Source organism: Labeo rohita, chromosome 6 (genome assembly GCF_022985175.1).
Source record: "Labeo rohita strain BAU-BD-2019 chromosome 6, IGBB_LRoh.1.0, whole genome shotgun sequence".
NCBI classification, from domain to species: domain Eukaryota; kingdom Metazoa; phylum Chordata; class Actinopteri; order Cypriniformes; family Cyprinidae; genus Labeo; species Labeo rohita.
In genome coordinates, this window is record NC_066874.1 from 34932618 (window position 1) to 34950426 (window position 17809).

The following is a 17809-nucleotide window of genomic DNA, read 5'->3' on the forward strand; positions in this document are numbered from 1 at the left end:
CATAAGGCTTGTAATGGGAGCCAAAACAGGCCCAGATTTTAACCTGACACACTTATTTTTAGAGAATAAAAGATGGAGATGGGCTGAACGATATTTCTCCCACACAGCCTCGGCTCGTCCATCGTGGTCTAGCGGAGCGCTGTTTGTGTTATTCCTGGATCCCAGTTCATGTTCTTATTGATCAGAGTTCACAAGCGTTGATTCAGCTTTGTTATGTCCGATTGTATAATGTACTGTACTGTTTCCGACGACACATGATGCAGATGTATCTGGACATCAGCAGCTAAAAGATTCAATGCATTTGATTGCATTTGTGATCTTAGTTTGGGTTTTGCTTAAATGCTTGAACATTTGTTTTTGTCGAGGAAACTTGTGAAGAAAAAGCATTATGAATCACACATGTTCCTCTTTCACTGGTGTTTAAAGGCTTGCCAGGATGTAAGCAGTGCATTTTTGGCTATTTTGAGATTATTGCATTACCTTTTAAACAACATATTGTGCAAAATATTCGGGTTTTCATTTCAGTTGTTTTGTATTAACCTGTTTTTTATTTGTGCTTTCATGAAGAACCTATAACATTTTATGAACTTTTCCATTGCACAACTTTTATAGTGTAAAGTTACTTTAGATTATTAAAATAGTGCTTCTAGGAACTGTTTGCTGGAATGATGTTTGGGGAACCAAAAACGGTTCTTCAATAACATCAAAAAAAAAAAAAAAAAAAAAAAACTAAACTTAGGTAAATGGTGACTTCTATAGCAAGTATGATTTTTGCATTACTATTTACTCTAATGGCAAAAGAAAAATGCATGAAGTCAGTGTTGCAGAATAGTTGCAGGGATAGTTCACCAAAAAATGAAAATTGTCGTCATTAATTCACCTTCCTGTCATTCAAAACCTTTATGACCTGCTTTCTTCTGTTGAACACAAATAAAGATATTTTGAAGAATGTTGGGAACCAAACAGTTGATGGTAGCCATTGACTTCCATAGTATGGAAAAAAAATACACTAGAAGTTAACTGCTACTCTTCGGATCAATTTAATGGTAAAATAGCACAAAGTATAGCGCTATAAATATGCATTACATTAAAAATGTATGTACATTAAAATAGATTTATGATGTAAATTGTGGAAAAAATCATTATAGTGGACAACCGCTGCGTCTGATTACTGGAATGCACACATTCACAATAATGGATTTTTGAAAACTCAAAGCAGCAGAATCTTGTGCAGAACCTGTATGTCGTGATATTGACCCGTCACCTTGATTCACATTATGATCTGGAGACGGGACACCCTCTGCAGACCCACCTCTCTTTCTCTCTCTCTCTCTCTCTAGGTTGTGTAGTGCTCGTTCGCTCTGGTATCGTCAGGTCATGTGACGTCATCCTCCCCCTCTCAGCCCACTCAGTCCGGTGGGACCGACTCTGACTCATCTCTCCCTCCTCTGCTGTTCTTTCAATCCGTCCCTCCTTCCCTTCTCTCATTATTTGTTTCCTCACTCGTTCTGTCCTTCAGTCTGCGCTGCCGCTCGCCCCACGATCTGTTAAAGCAGGGAATCCTTCAGTGACGCATTTTCCCTGCAGTTCAGTGCGTTACAGCGATCTGACCATCAATGAGCGTTCGCACACACACGCGCACACACACACAGCATCTGCCCACACACAGGCAGTGTTATAAAACCACAGCACAGCATCACAAGAAGTCCTTCGCTTTCTTTTTCTTGCTCTCATTTTCTCTTTCAGTATGTTTTGAGTAAATCTCATGAAAACATGCACTGCTCGCATTCTGTCTACATTTATGCATTTAGCAGAGGATTTTATTCAAAGCAGAACAAAAGCAATGAGTTAAGAGCGAACAATATTCCTAATATACAATTACAGGTTTATTACACAACTAGAAATTAGTTGTTTATGTGACTATAGAGAATTTTTTTTTATAACATGCATTATCTCTCATTAATATTGGCCTTGAAATAGGCTTTACTTTCTTTGTGCAATTTATCATTTCTTTCATTTCACTTAGGACTGAAATGTTGTTGTAATCACACACAAAAGATGCATTTTGACATTTAAGATGTGTGTGTTTTTTTTTTTTTTTTTTTTTTTTTTAAACTGGATTTCTCAAATACCTTAATTTGTCGATGGTGTTTATTCGGGCACTCATATTTATTCTTTTTTTTTTTTTTTTTTTTTTACACCATCATTATTATTTTAAATTGCATGCATAAAGCAACTAAAACCCAATTACGATATATTAATCATGCATCTTCACATGTTTAGTTAGATGTTGTTTATCTGAGAGACAGAGACTGTCTTGCAAATTAAATATTTGATTTTTTTTAATATATGCATTTCAGTGCAATTTATGCATTTCAATTAATTGCTTCCAAAATAAAAGTTTTTGTTTGCATAATATATGTGTGTAAACACACACATGCATGAATATATTTAAGAAAAATGTTTATATATTAAATATATTTATATATATTCATTATATCAATAAAAATATATACATGTAAATACATGTAAATGTTTTCAAAATATAAACTGTATGTGTGTGTTTATTTGTATTTGTGTGTGTGTGTATATATATATATATATATATATATATATATATGTATATGTGTGTGTATATATGTGTGTTTGTGTGTGTGTGTGTGTGTATATATATATATATATATATATATATACATACATACATACATACATACATACATACATACATACATACATACATACATACATACATGATAAATATACACAGTACACACACAAATTATGTAAACAAAAACTGTTATTTTGGATGCGATTAATCATTGCACGGCACTAATGCATTTATATATATTTTTATGTTTATAAATTTTTTTTTTTTTATATAATAAAAGTAATGCAAAATAGAAATTTAATGGCCTGTAAAATTTCTAACCCACCACTGGCAGGAAGTTTGGAGTTTAAATTGGGTGAATATAAATGAAAATGATTTTTCATTGTAAACAGTATGTAAAACATGTCCTATTTATTTTGTACTATATGATTTTGTTCTCCGAACAACCATATATAATTATTTTTTGAGCTATTTTCTTATATATTTTTGCATGTACCGCAGTGAATGCACACGCTGAGGTAATTTGACACAATGGAGTGTGTTGTCATGAAAACACTCTTAACTGGGTCACTGTGTGTGAGTGTGTGTTGTGTAGCAGCACATGTGTGCACAGCTGCTCAGGTGTGTTGTATAATGTGCCAGTGTATGACAGATTGGGGTTTATTTTTATCTGGCACCATTAAGCTTATGTGGTGGTCTGGCTGAGCGATGCGCTTTACACCTGAAGACATTGTGTTTGCCTCATATTCATGTTTAAATCTCTCGAACACCAGCAGCTGAGGCTGACGTCCGCGTCTCCTTGGCAACAGAAGGAAAGCGGGAGAGAATGAGCGAATGAGCGAATGGCTCATTCATGAACGCTCTTCTCCCTCATTCAGAGCTCTCCATCTTCTTCATCTGCTTCAGTTGATTCTGAAGGATGGCCTCGTCGCTGCAGCGCCTCTGTGTGTGTGTGTGAATGATTGGTCAGTGGTGTCATGTGCTGCCGGTGACGTCATTTCTGCAGTCGGGAATCCCAGCTATCTGAGCGCGCTCAGTTGCTCTCCCCACCCGTCTGCTTCAGTCTCTCTGCAGTATGACGTCAGCGCTGGAGTTTCCTTCGCTCTCTCGCTCCTCCAGCGCTCCCTCCATCACTCCGCTGCTGCATTATGCGCTTTGACTTGTGCTTTTAAAAGCATTTCCACTCTCTCTCTGTGTGTGTGTGTGTGTGTGTGTGTGTTTTACAGCAGATGGCAAGTTACTCAATCCTGAACCTAGTGCACATACTGTCCCCACATACTGACACACACACACACACACACACACGTACACACACACACACACTGGTCTAATGTGTTTTTTGGATGAATGAATGCTCAAATGCCACACTTCAGTCGTTCCTGTCTTTGTGTAAGAATCACGTTCGCGCTCGTCGTCATGTTTCTGCAGTATGTAGTGTGTAACCTGTTCAGTATGTGAACGTTCTGCTTGCGGAAATCCTGGATGACCTACATTTGGCCAATTGTGCAGTACACTGCGTTAGATGCACTGTATTCCAAAATGCAATCTTCTATTTCAAGTATGATGAGTGAACAGAAAGCGATCTTCACTTGGTATTTTTTTCAGACTTTGAGCAGTTATGACATTTGTACGAAATTTGTTAAATAAATTTAAGAATAAATGTTTTTGTTAAGAAATAAATAAATATGTACATATATAATTTCAATTAATTATGCATTTAATTATATTTATTAAAATTTCCCATATCTCTGTATAATCTGCATGTATGTCATTCTGTCTGTGCCTTGTATTTTTAAATATTATAAATTATCTGTAATATTGTCTTCATTTGCTTTGATTTATTTTAATTTGTTTTTTGTTTTGTTTTTTGTTTGTTTTTGTATTTTTTATGATTTGGTTTACTTTTTTTTTTTTTTAATACTGTATTTTATGTATTATTTTGCTGTATTTATGTGTTCTGGATGCTTTTGTCAAATTTCTCGTGTGCTTGAACCATGCATTCAGTCATATTTGTGTGTAATATCTGAATATATATTATTCTGTCTGTGCCTTGTGAATTTTATTTTTATGTATTTGTAATTTTATTGTGTTTTTTTTTTTTTTTTTTTTTTTTTTTTTAAATGTATATTGTTTTTTGTTTATTTTATTTTTATTTTTAATTTTAGCATTTTTCATTATTTTATTATTTATTTATTTATTTCTGTGTTCTGGTTACGTTTGTCACCAAGACAGATTTCTCGTGTGCTTGAACGCTCTTGGCTATAAAGCTCTTCTGATTTTGGTTCTCATAATAGGGTTGTGTGACAACTGTTTATTGTATACTGCTGTTTTTAACCTAGTAGGCGGTGTGCAGTATATATTGCACATTCTCCAGTAATTAGTGCACTTGTATTTCATGCTAAACACGGCTTATGGCTTCATGCACGCTACTGCTGGGTGTATGTTTAGATGCATTCAGCCTTAGAGATACACCGTGCGCTGCCGTATTCATACTCAAACACCTATATCTTGAGTTAATATATTTGTATTGTGCTTTCCATCTCATCTAACCAATGTGTGTCTTTCCAGCAGGTGGAGCTGTGACAATTGTGTGTGTAAGAACGTCGGACAGGATGCAAGGAAACTGAGAAGACACTGGTTCACCATGACGTCCCCCCCGCCCTCATCTCAGCCATAGGAACGCCCACACGCACACACAGAGGAACACACACCATCACTCTACAGCCCCAGGTGTGTCAGGTAAAGACTGACTGAACTGTGTTTGATGATAAATATGATGACTAAAAAATCTATTTTTATGTCTCATACTGCATCTCCTCCTCCTGACATGCTCTTGTTGTGTGTGCGTGTCTGTGGTTCAGGGTTTGTGAGGTGTGCGGGTGTTGCTTTGAGGGATCATGTCTGTGGTCTTCACTCCCGATGGGATGAAGGAGGGCGACGGCTCCCTGCCCACCGACGCTCCCGTGGGCATCCGTGGCAAAAGCAGCCCTTCGGCGCCCGCTAAAGACATCAGTGCCGACAGCACAGAACCCGACGACAACCTCTCCCAGGATGCACAGGTGAGACAGAAACACTTTTCTTACTATCCTTCCTAAATCCAGATGTTGTTTTTGCATTTGCATTAGTGTTCAAAAGTTTGGGGTTTGTAAAGTGTATTACTGTTTTAAAAGCTCAACAAGGCTGCATTTATTTGATAAATACAGTAAAATTGTGAAATATTATTAGAATTTCAAATAGATATTTTCTATGTGAAAATCTGTTAAAATGTATTTTATTTCTGTGATGCGCAGCTGAATTTTCAGCATCATTACTCCAGTCTTCAGTGTCACATGATCCTTCAGAAATCATTCTAATATGCTGAGTTGTGCTGCACCATATTTTAGTGGAAACCATCATGCATTTTATTTTTTAAGATTCACAGATAAATAGAAAGTTCAAAAGAACAGCATTTTGTTTGAAATAGAGATCTTTTGTAACATTAGGAATGACTTTACTGTCACTTTTGACTAATTTAATGTGTCACTGATGAATAAAAGTATTAATTTATTTCTAAAAAAAGCTTACAGACCCAAGAATTGTAAAGTGTAAAACAGGTTAAAACTTTTCAAACCTATATTAAAAAGTTTAATGCCTTGCAATATCCTGTGATCTGCCAGAGAACAGGATTTAAGTGAAGTGGAAAAAAGACTAAAAGGTGATGAAATAGTGACCAGTTACAGCACCCGAAATATATATTATATTTTGTATATTTTCTCTCATACACCTGTACGTTTTAACCTGAAATCTTGACGTTAAATATAGTGTTCTCCATGCTATTTGTGAACTACCCACTTGTGAAGTATGTGTCATTTTCCCGCTGAGGTTTTGTTTGGTGCTGAAGTTCATCATTAATGAATGATTTAAATGGTCACTAATAAGTGTTTTGGTCTTTCCCCGTAGCGACGCTGTCAGAATCACGGACACACTAGGAAACGAGCCAAGGTAAAGTATGTGACGACACACGCTTCTGCTGCTGCTGCTGCTGTCTGTAATTCAGTCCTGAGCATGAGTTTAACCTCGATTTTACAGACCCATAACATTGTGTTTTTGGATGTAGATTCATTCCCATATCACATTACATGAAATCTAACGTTTATTGTTTATATATTACTTTTCAGTGCAAAAATTAGAATTAACATCTCAATTGTATGCAGTTAAAACGAATAAATAAGCAATTAATACACACATCCAAAAGTCAAGAATAATCTTTGCGAAAAATATTAAAAAACAAAACAAAAAAATTAAATGCAGTCAGTGCATTAACAATGGATTATATTTTGTATGGACTTGGGTCAAAGGAATCATGACAAGTTTCAAAGTTTACCAAGTCTCTAAAAATAAGCATTTTAGAGCTGTATGTTATATATCATTAGTATTTCATTTATGGTTTGTTAAAATAATTCAAACATTGGAGGTTTTTTCCCCTGTTTAATAGGATCAAATGCATATGAAATCAGACCAGTCTTTTTAATGAATGCCGGGTCTGAGATCTTGTTTTCATCACTGCTTCTACAAGGCGAAAGCGAGACTCTCTTCCTGTCGACCTCTTGCTCAGTTCTGTTGCCTTTGCACTAGTTGGCAAACCTGCCAAGTGTGATGCCGGTCCTTTCCAGATGTTCTACAAACACACACGCACGGATCACATTAACCGTCCCTCACAAACTAAACATTTCCAAAACATTAACATCAGTAATGCAACACTAGTGAAACATTCAGCAAGAAATAATGTGGGACTGTTCCTACTTACAGTTTCTGAAATGATACTGACAGTATGATGCATTTGTAAGTTCTTTTTGGAACAAAGTAGATGCATTGGGCAATTCTTCTCCTTCTCTTTCTCGTTGTGATTCTTTAATTGACAGGCTTCCTGTCAGAGAGCTTCCCACTAGTAATTACTACTTTGTACTAGTCGCATAAATACAGTCATCCAGGCAGCATATGATTCCTTGCGTCACAGTCTCGTTTGCATCAGCAGAAAAGATGCTGCAGAGATGGACAGAGTTACTATGTTTTTAATGAAAGTTTATGAATGCAGAATGAAGTTTCACATGCTCAATATGAACTGAAATGTGAAATTCTAATTCGTTAGTGGACAGCAGCAGCACAGTATTCAAAACTAACAGCTGTTCCATTTGCCTGAAATATAGCTTCACCTTGTTTATTTTAATAATCTCTCAGATTTGATTGTGGTGTTGATGTCTGTGAACGTTCTGTCTTGTATCTCAGTCGAATGCAAAGCTAAAACTGGTGAGGAGTCTTGCAGTTTGTGAAGAATCGTCAGGACCGTTTTCAACCGATGGTCCTCCAGAATCACAGGTAAATACACAAACACTGGTGGCTTGATGAGGCCAGCGATTATGAACAATCAAGATCATGATTTGTAAAGCCTGACCTGTGCAAGATCTCTTGATAAGATTCTCTTATCAAGCTAACATTAGTTAATAATTAACATTCATATATTCATGCTTATAAATATTCAGTATTTATTAATATTCATTTGTTTTGTTTGTTTAATCTGACTCTGCCCATGAAGGACATCATTCAGCTTCACATCAGCTGTCCGTCTGATAAAGAGGAGGAGAAATCCTCAAAAGACGAGTACGAGAATGAGGAAAGGGAAAAGAAGGATAAAACTCCACGCAAGATGCTCTCACGCGGTAAGATCCTCAAAAACTAGTTCCTGTTTTCACGATACGATACAAAAGAGCACAACAGTGGGTTTTGGAAGTAAAAACTCCATTCGTTTTCTCAACAATAACTCGTAAACCTTTAAAGACTGTGTTGTGAACTCCGAGGTTGTTGACAGATGTATATGCTTTTGTTGAACCTTGTGTTTACATTAATTGAACAGCAGAATCTGTGTTGAAAAACTACATTACCCATGATGCTGTGCACCAATCCACCAATCGGAGTGAGCATGCCAGATAAGAGATTTAGCTCCGCCCACTCCAATTGAAAATAGTATTTTAAAGTACTTAAATATTTGTTTATACATGCATTTAAAATTAAAACATTTCTACAGTAAATAACAAACAACCTTAAATAGTTATAAGTTTCTTTGTCTCTTTCATTTTGATTGACATTTGCAACGCATCATGGGACTGTAGTTTTTTTCTATTATTAAAGCTCTTAGGTCTTGTATCTTTGTGTTTTTGCCCAATTTTCATGTTTTTTTTTACTTCAAATAAGCTTGTAATGTGATTCTCCTTGTTGCTGGCTGGTTTGATTCATGGTTTTTAGCTTTTAGTAAGTCTTTTTTAATAAGATTCACTCTATACGAGTCGTGGTGCAACTAAGCAATACTGTAAAACATGAATAATAATGGCTTTCGTTTAACCCGATGACCCGCTTCATGATTAAACCATCATTCATTTTCTAAAGGGTGATGTTCACATCTGATTCTGACTCTGTTTTCTGTTCTGTTCCAGACTCCAGTCAGGAGTACACTGATTCCACAGGGATTGACGTGCACGAGTTCCTGGTGAACACACTGAAAAACAACCCCAGGTACGACAGCCTCCGTCCTGACGTTCAGACACAACACTGATATCAGACACCGCCGACGTCTCGCGCACAAACTCTTCTGTCTCTGGTTACACTCGGATTTTCCTTTGTCAGGCTCACTCTGGCTGCATCCCAAATCACACACTCTCTGTCCTAAGTAGTATACGAGAAGAAGTCCTGTATTATAGTAGTTAGTGTGCTGAAGGAGCCCAGATTTCACAACTGAGAAAAAGAGTTTGTGATGTTTTCCAGCTTTCAGTTGTAAAGCGTTTTTCAGTGTATGAACCTAAATGTGAATTAGTCGTGGATTTTACGGTAATGCATTTATATGCTGATGTTTGCATGAGTATTATGTTATTAAGTGTTCAGTAGTACCAAGATTAGTATTGTCTATTTAACATATGAAGTTGTAGGACATTTTAAATGTGATAATGTGTAACAAATGTGTGTACCTTAACTTGTACCTTAACTAATCTGATTTGTTTTTCTGTTCTTCTGCATCAGTTTTACTTCTGAATTCTTCTTTACTTTTTTAGAGACAGAATGATGCTGCTCAAGCTGGAACAGGATATTCTGGAGTTCATAAGTGATGAGAAGTAAGTCTATATATATTAATTTATATTTAATTTTATATGTAATATTTATTTATTTATTTATTGTACGTATGTGTATATAGTTTCAAATTATTTAATTTCATGTGTACAAACAGGTCTGGTTGTAACAAGTAAAATGTGATAAAATGTATAAAAATAGATTATATAAATAATTTCTATTTATCTAGTCAAAATTAAAAAAAAAAAAAAAAAAAATAAATAAAACATAAAAAATAGTAATAAGTAAAAAATAAAATATAACAAATAATTATATTTTTATGATATATTATTTTACATGTGTGCATATTGTCTTATTTTTATTTTAAATTTGTATTATAATATTTTTATATAATATAAACATTTAATTAAAATTAAATAACTATATATTTACATATGTACAGATATTCTCATAAATTGTTTTTTTTTTTTTAAATATGAAAATATATTAATTGAAATGGTTAAAGTGTGTGTATATGAAAATGTCTCCCTTTTGCCATAGTATATGTTGGTGTTTTTTCCTTTGTGTAGTTGATATTTGTTGCCCCCTTTTGGTGGTTTGTGAGCATTGCACTAATGTGGTTTTACTCTGTTACTTATATGCATGAATTTTAGAGAGAGTTTTATTAAACGGTTCTATTCAGTTTTTTTCTATTACTAATTTGGTCAAGGCTGGTGCTGCTGCGGTTAATGTGTTGTGATTTCTTTGTACTAAGGCTGTTTTTGCATTTATATTTTCAGTAATCAGTATAAGAAGTTTCCTCAAATGACCTCATATCATCGCATGCTGCTGCATCGGGTCGCTGCCTACTTTGGCATGGATCACAACGTGGACCAAACGGGCAAAGCGGTCATCATCAACAAGACCAGCAACACACGCATGTAAGACGCCGGCAGATGATGCGAATGATCGTGATGCGTCGTCTCTGAAAATAATCCAACTCAATCTCTGTGTGTTTCAGCCCTGAGCAGAGGTTCTCTGAGCACATTAAAGATGAGCGCAACATGGACTTTCAGAAGAAGTTCATTTTGAAGCGAGACGATGCCAGCATGGATAAGGACGATAATCAGGTTTGTGTGTCACACCGTTTTACTCTATCATTATATTTCAGTGACACGTTTTTGATTTTTGTCGCATCTCTCTGGCGGTCAGATCCGGGTACCGCTGCAGGACGGCCGTCGCAGTAAGTCCATCGAGGAGCGAGAGGAAGAGTACCAGCGCGTCAGAGATCGCATCTTTGCGCGAGAAGTAAGATCACTGCCTTTAAGGAACGCTTCACTCAAAAGCATGCATGCATGCATTCTGGCCAAATTTTGATTTAATTATTTGTAGAGCAGTTTTCTCAATGCAGAACATTTCAAAGCAGCTTTACAGAAAATGCATGTTTCAGTGATACAAAAGCTCTTATTTGTTTGCTGTGGAACAGCTTTGGAATAATTAGTGCTTCATCTGCCAAGCTCAAAAGTACAAAAAGTACCATAACCCTATAGACAGCTTTATAGAATCCTTAAATTCATTTCAGTGCAAAAAATCGCCTATGACAAAATACGGTGCACATAATACAGTGAAATCAGGCAAAAGCAATAATATGCAGATGCATGTGTTTTGTTTTTCATTACAGTCCTCACAGAATGGGTACATCAATGACAACAGGTAAGACACAAACCTGCCTTAACTGATCTCCACTGCTAACTCTACATCTATAGTTTAATCTAGTTGTATGTTTTACAAATGAGAGATTCAGACAAAAGCTTTTTTGGTTTTGTTTTAAAGACAAAAAATGTGCATGATCAGCCATGAATTAAGTTTTTTTTTTTTTTTTTTTTTTTTTTTTTTTTTTTTAAATTGAGTTTTATTTATTTTGCTTGTTTAAAAATGTGCTGGAAAAGTTATTTAACAAGTTAACTCTAACCCTCCTACTTATTTAAAATATCTATTTTAGCGAGATTGTAGTTATTTCAGTTGTTTTAATTTTTTTTTGGTACGTGTGTGGGTGTGAAGCGCTGATGTAACTAATTCTTGAATGCAGTGTTACAATTTAACAAATTCATGTTCAACTATCAATTTAATGTCCAACTCTTTTAACTATTTTTAATATCTACTTTTAAGAAGTCCTCTTTACAGAAAAGCTCAATGCTTGGAAACTGTTATAATTAAAAAGGTTTTTGTTTTTGTTTTTTTGTTTTTTTTAATTGGTGAGTTGTGATTATGATTTATGATGGTTACGTTTTTTTTTTTAAAGCTCTGATGTAACGAATGCTGAAATAGTTTTACCATGTAACAATTTAATGTTCAACTCTATTAACTACTTTATTTTTTTTGTTTGTTTGTTTGTTTTTACAACTCTTAAAACCACTTTTTTTAAAACAACTTTATCTATGTATCCGTCTATATACAATGTGACTTCAGTTACACGATTAAATTATCAGACTGAACAATAGTGATAAATGCATCACACAAACCAAATGTTTTCAAAGCATAAAATGCACTTGCATGATCAGCAATGATGCTTTGTGTGCATTTCATTTCCTTTCACGGAAGGACACAGTCCAAATCACAGCAGTCCTTCCTCTAGTGCTGTAAGGCTGTAGAGCGAGTGTGATTTCTTATTTTTTTTTTTTTTTTCCATGTGTGGGTCCCTACACACACACACACACACACACACACACACTCCTCCTGTAACCCACGGACACTCTTTTCTCCAATGTGACCCTACAGACTGTCCACTGATGGCTACTCCTCGTCCTCCCAAAAGCGGAGGCAGATTTTTAGGTACAGTCTCTGCTGTGTGTTTTCATGCACTGCGTCTCGGTGGTGAGCGTGTGTTGCTTTGCGTTGGCTCAGTGCACTGTCGGCCCGTGCATGGCTGCTGTGTACTTCAGTCTCTGGAAATGGACCAACATCACTGCACTCTGACATGCAACTGCATTTTGGTGTGTGTGTGTGTGTGTGTGGAGGAGCTGGTCAGTCACTAGGGGTGGGTGGTATGATCAAAGTCTCACATCAAAAATCATAGTATGAGTCACTGTATATCAGGTCATGTTTCACACACACACACACACACACACACACACACACACACACACACACACGCATATATACTATAATACTACAATGCTAAAAATAGCTAAATAATAAATCACAAAGTATTTTTGCCTGTTTATGTGTAATCGTATAAATTAAATATTTACAATTGCATGTAGATGAATACATTCCATAATAAAAAAAATAACACACACACACACACACAACACATTATATTGTTACATTATAACAAATTTATATATGTGGCTTATGACTTATTTAATATATGATAAATATTATTAACGTGTAACATTAATATATAATTATTAAATCAATATTAAATGTTAATAACAGTATTCTAGATATTTAAATGCATATTATTGTAAATAATAAAATGCATTTCGTTGTCACTTTTATACATTAATTTAAAAACATTTACTTTTGCATTATTCAAATTTACAATAAAAAATGCAAAAAAAAAACCTATTAAAAACAATATACTATTTATGTAATTTATGTATATTAAGTATATTATATTAATATACATAATAAGTAGAGAAACTTCTGAAGTATTTAAAATCATAAGTATTATGATTTTGTAATATATAATTTGAATACAAACAGGTAATTCTCTAAATTATATAAACTCTAAATTCTGATTGGATGATTCATTTTCACATTTTCTATTTCGTGGCAGTCGTACACAACTAATTTGTGCTTCATTAACTCTCCTTAACTATTGTAGGACACGTCCTGCTTGTATTTTCACATTATTCTGCGTTTCTTCATCATTTCCATGTCTAAATGGCTGTCGTACCCATAAACACGGCTGAATCTGCCGTCAGTCTCTATATCCCATCATACCGCCCAATCCTGCCGGTCGCTATGGTTACAAAACAGGACGTTCTGGATCTGTTGGTTGCTTGCCGTGCTACAACAGTATGACCGATGCCAATGTGTGTGTGATGTTTCCTCATGTAACACAATAACGCCAGTGTCGCATTTCTGGAGTGTCTTCCTGCATCTGTGTTGAATGCGTGACGTTCCTGCATCATATTCCAGATCTCATCTCCGTGATTATGAAGAGAAATGTGGGCGCGAGTGGATGAAAGTAGGCAAATGTCATGGAGCAGCAGAGCGTTGCGTGTCTGCAGTGAGCGCAGCTCTAAAATAGACGGTGCAGCTGCCGCTTAAAATAGCTCATTCATTAATTACACACACAGGCACACACACTGCACAAACACACAGATTGCAGGGTTTGTTGGGTTTCCCAGTAGATTGGGGTTCATTACAGACATGTGTTAGTTCAGTGTTCAAGTGTTCACAGGTTCATCTGACAGAAAACACTTCAGTCTGCTGGTGATTCCCATAAGCAGGAGATCAAACACACTGTACATCAGAAGACTGATTACAGTGACTGCTGCACTGAAAAATTCTACAGTTCTTACAGCTTGAATTCTACATTTACAACTTGCAATTCTATGTATACAGCTCACAGTTGGACTTTAAAGTTTGCAATTCTGCATTTACATTCTGTGAATTAAATTCTGCATTTACAGCTTGCATTTCAAGTTTGCACCTCACAATTCTGAGTTGACAGCTCATAATCTTGCAATTTTGCATTTACAGCTTGCAATTCTGCTTTTACACCTGCTTTTACAAGTCTGTGTTTTACAGCTTGCAGTTTGAGTTTACATCTTGCAATTCGACACTTACAGTTCACAATTCTGTTTGCAGCTTACAATTTGACTTACAGCTTGCGATTTTTTTTTTTTTTTTTTTTTTTTTTTTTTTTTTAGTTTGCAATTCTGTGTTGACACCTCAAAATTCTATATTTACATCTTGCAATTCTGTTTACACTTCACAATTCCGAGTTGACAGCTCGTAATTCTGTTTTCAACTCGCAGTTTGAGTTTACATCTTGCAATTCTGCGTTTGAAGCTCACAATTCAAGTTCACAGCTCGTAGTTCTAGTTTACAGATCACAATTTGAGTTCCAACCTGCAATTCTGTGTTTACAACTCACAGTTCAAATTGACAGCTCGCAATTCTGAATTTACATCTAGCAATTATGACAAAGTCTAAGTTGTGAGATATAAATTCAGACTTGCAAAGAAAAATTGTCCAAACTGTGAGAGAGTGTCACTTGTCCAAAGTGTGCTGTCATGGTTGTAGACTATGAAAAGGCAAGGAAACGTATTATAAAGTAATTTGTGAGTAAGTCCTAGTTTTGCCTTTGAGGTCTGTCATCCAATCAAATTGGTACTTTTTATCAGCTTTATTCTGATAATTTTGTGCTGGAGTGGATCTACTTTAATCTTTTTGCTGATGCAAAATCACATTTGTTGCATTAGATTATAAGATGAAATGCTTGGTTTCATCACCTTTTTCTGTATGTCTTGGGGAAACTTGTGTGTGTGTGTTCCCAGTCGTTTTTTGTTCTGTAGTTTTAGTCTTCAGTGTACAAAATGTGGAAAAGATGCTCTAAAACGTAAATGTCAGCTCCAATCCCAGTTTCCGTAGTCAAATAAGTCATCTGGCAATACCGGGATGCGTTTTACAGATTAGTCGTTTCAATTATCTTATGCTAATGTGCATTTTTAATACAAATATTTTTCACTGTTTGCACAAAATATTTAAATTTAGTCTGTTGCATCTGCATTTTGTAAAATTGCTCATGAAACTTAAAGAAAGCCACGCACAAGCAAAGATGATCGGTTTAACATAAGACGACTGATGGACATTTACTGAACTCTTGAATTGCTGTTAAATGCACAGAGCCATTGATTGATTGTTTATTGGTTTTCTCAAAAGCTGCTCTTTTGCAGGAGGGCAGTGCAGCACACAGATCTGAGTGTGAATGCAATAGTTTAACAGTGATGGACCTGTGTGTGTTTGTGTCTGTTGTAGGGCTGCACGGTAAATAAAACTCATCATTTACACAAGCAAAGTTTCTAAATATGCATTTAAACAAGAAAATCCTCATGCATGAGCGCATGAGCAGCACTGCAAACCAGCCGCTCCATGCTGTTGCATTAATGCGAGTGTGGTGGCTGTGCGGTGCAGCCCTGGTGTGTGTTACGTGTCTGATGTTTACGTGTGTTTTAAGTTCAGGTTTGTGTTTCTTGTCAGCACTTTTCTCCTTTTTGTGTCCGATAACTTGCAACCGAGTTTGTGTGTAGTTCCAGTGATGGATCTGCATGTTTGTTTGTGTGTGTGTTTGGACTGTCACAGTGAGCATTTGTGAGTGTTTCTTTTTGTTTTCACAGAGATCTGTGTGTGTGTTCTCGTCCCATCCGCAGGGGAAACAGGGAAAGCTCCAGCCGGGCGTCCAGCAGTCGCCAGAGCAGCACCGACAGCGACATGAAGAGCCTGGAACCGCGTCCGTGGAGCAGCACAGACTCGGACAGCTCCAACCGCACGCTCAGACCTCCGGTCACCAAAGCCAGCAGCTTCAGCGGGATTTCCATCCTCACGCGCGGAGACAGTCTGGGCAGCAAGGGGTCGCAGGGCAGCGCCAGGGGCTCCCGCACAGGTAACGCATGCACCCTGTGTTAGGTTCATTCTTGCTGAATGTGCTTGGGAGAAAACTCTCTTTTGTAAGCACAATGCAGCAGCTATCCATCATATATCAAAGCTGTGATCTTGTAGTCATGTAGAACAAGAGATGCAGATGCAAAGGCCAAAATCCTGCTGCTCATTGCATCTTAGTATTTTCACAAAAGAGTATGAATTTTTTGCCACTACAAGTTTTTAAAAACAAAACATCCCAGCATACTCTGTAAACAATTTTTGCTTGGAAGAAACTTTGCAGTTCTGCGTTTACAGCTTGCAGTTTGTTTACATCTCGCAATTCTGCGTTTACAACTTTCAATTCAAGTTACAGCTGGCAATTTGAGTTTACATCCTCCAATTCTGCATTTACAGCTTGCAGTTTAAGTTTACGTCTTGCGATTTTGTCTTTACATCTTGCAGTTCTGTTTACAACTTACAATTCTGCGTTTACAGCTTGCAATTTCGAGTTGACAGCTCACAATTGTTTTCAGCTTGCAATTTGAGTATAGCTCATAATTTTGAGTTTACAGTTTACATCTTGCAATTCTGTTTACAACTTACAATTCTGCATTTACAGCATGCAATTTCAAGTTGACAACTCACAATTGTTTTTTCAGCTCACAATTTGAGTTTAGGTCTTGCAATTCTGCATTTATAGCTCCCAATTCTGCGTTTATAGCTCGCAGTTTAGTTTACATCTTGCAATTCTGCATTTACAGCTTGCAATTTGAGTTTACGTCTTGCAGTTCTGCATTTATAACTCCCAATTCTGTGTTTACATCTTGCAGTTCTGTTTACAACTCACAATTGTGTTTTCAGTTTGCAGTTTGAGCTTACATTTTGCAATTCTGCATTTCAAGTTCACATCTTTCAATTTTTGCTGGGAAGAGACATACTTTTTTTTTTTTTTTTTTTCCAAAATGCATTAGTTTCTTTTTGAAGGGAGGTGAATAACAGTAATAACTGTTTTTTTTGTTTTTTTTTTGTTTTTTTTTTGCAATATATTTTTATTTTTAAATTTTATTTTTGAATCTTATTTTCATAGGAATATAACACTATTGCAATATTTTATATGCTCTGGTATTCTATTCTATCTATTGTGCCATCTACGTTATTGCATTTCTGTCCCCTCTTTGTCTGTCTCTCTCTCAGGTCTTCCCACAGTCGCTCCGGACATTTGTACGCCCACTCAGCCGCCCCAGCAGAGCCGTGGCCTCCTGCCGTGTCCCCCAAACTGCCCCTCCGGAGCCCCTCAGCCCCAGAGCCAACCGCCCGCCCCGCCGCTGCTGCCCACCCCAACTCACACACACGCACACACACACACTCACACGCAGCACGCACAGCACGCCATCAGCGCACACAATCACATGCTGCCTCAGGTGAGTACAGAAATCGTACTGGAAAGCCACTATACTGAACATCTGAACTGCACTTTAAACTTACAGTAGCCATAAAAAGTCTTTTAATATCACAGCAGCAACTATCATT

The 17809-nt window shown here is 36.3% G+C and overlaps 1 protein-coding gene across 9 annotated transcripts in view; it reads left to right on the top strand.

The window, feature by feature from the left end:
• Positions 1-17809, top strand: part of LOC127166718 (R3H domain-containing protein 2) — a 53827-nt gene that overhangs the window by 23465 nt on the left and 12553 nt on the right. For 4 of the 9 annotated variants that reach the window (XM_051112208.1, XM_051112214.1, XM_051112217.1 and 1 more), the window contains exons 2-15: positions 5177-5347; positions 5470-5667; positions 6548-6589; positions 7874-7963; positions 8181-8304; positions 9076-9154; positions 9688-9747; positions 10483-10623; positions 10704-10812; positions 10895-10990; positions 11364-11395; positions 12461-12514; positions 16069-16301; positions 17474-17700. In XM_051112208.1, the coding sequence (XP_050968165.1) occupies positions 5506-5667; positions 6548-6589; positions 7874-7963; positions 8181-8304; positions 9076-9154; positions 9688-9747; positions 10483-10623; positions 10704-10812; positions 10895-10990; positions 11364-11395; positions 12461-12514; positions 16069-16301; positions 17474-17700 (1449 nt within the window). In that variant the 5' untranslated portion in view covers positions 5177-5347; positions 5470-5505. Of the gene's footprint in view, positions 1-5176; positions 5348-5469; positions 5668-6547; positions 6590-7873; positions 7964-8180; positions 8305-9075; positions 9155-9687; positions 9748-10482; positions 10624-10703; positions 10813-10894; positions 10991-11363; positions 11396-12460; positions 12515-16035; positions 16302-17473; positions 17701-17809 lie in introns of all 9 variants that reach the window. The other 5 variants (XM_051112212.1, XM_051112213.1, XM_051112211.1 and 2 more) reach the window with 4 other exon arrangements.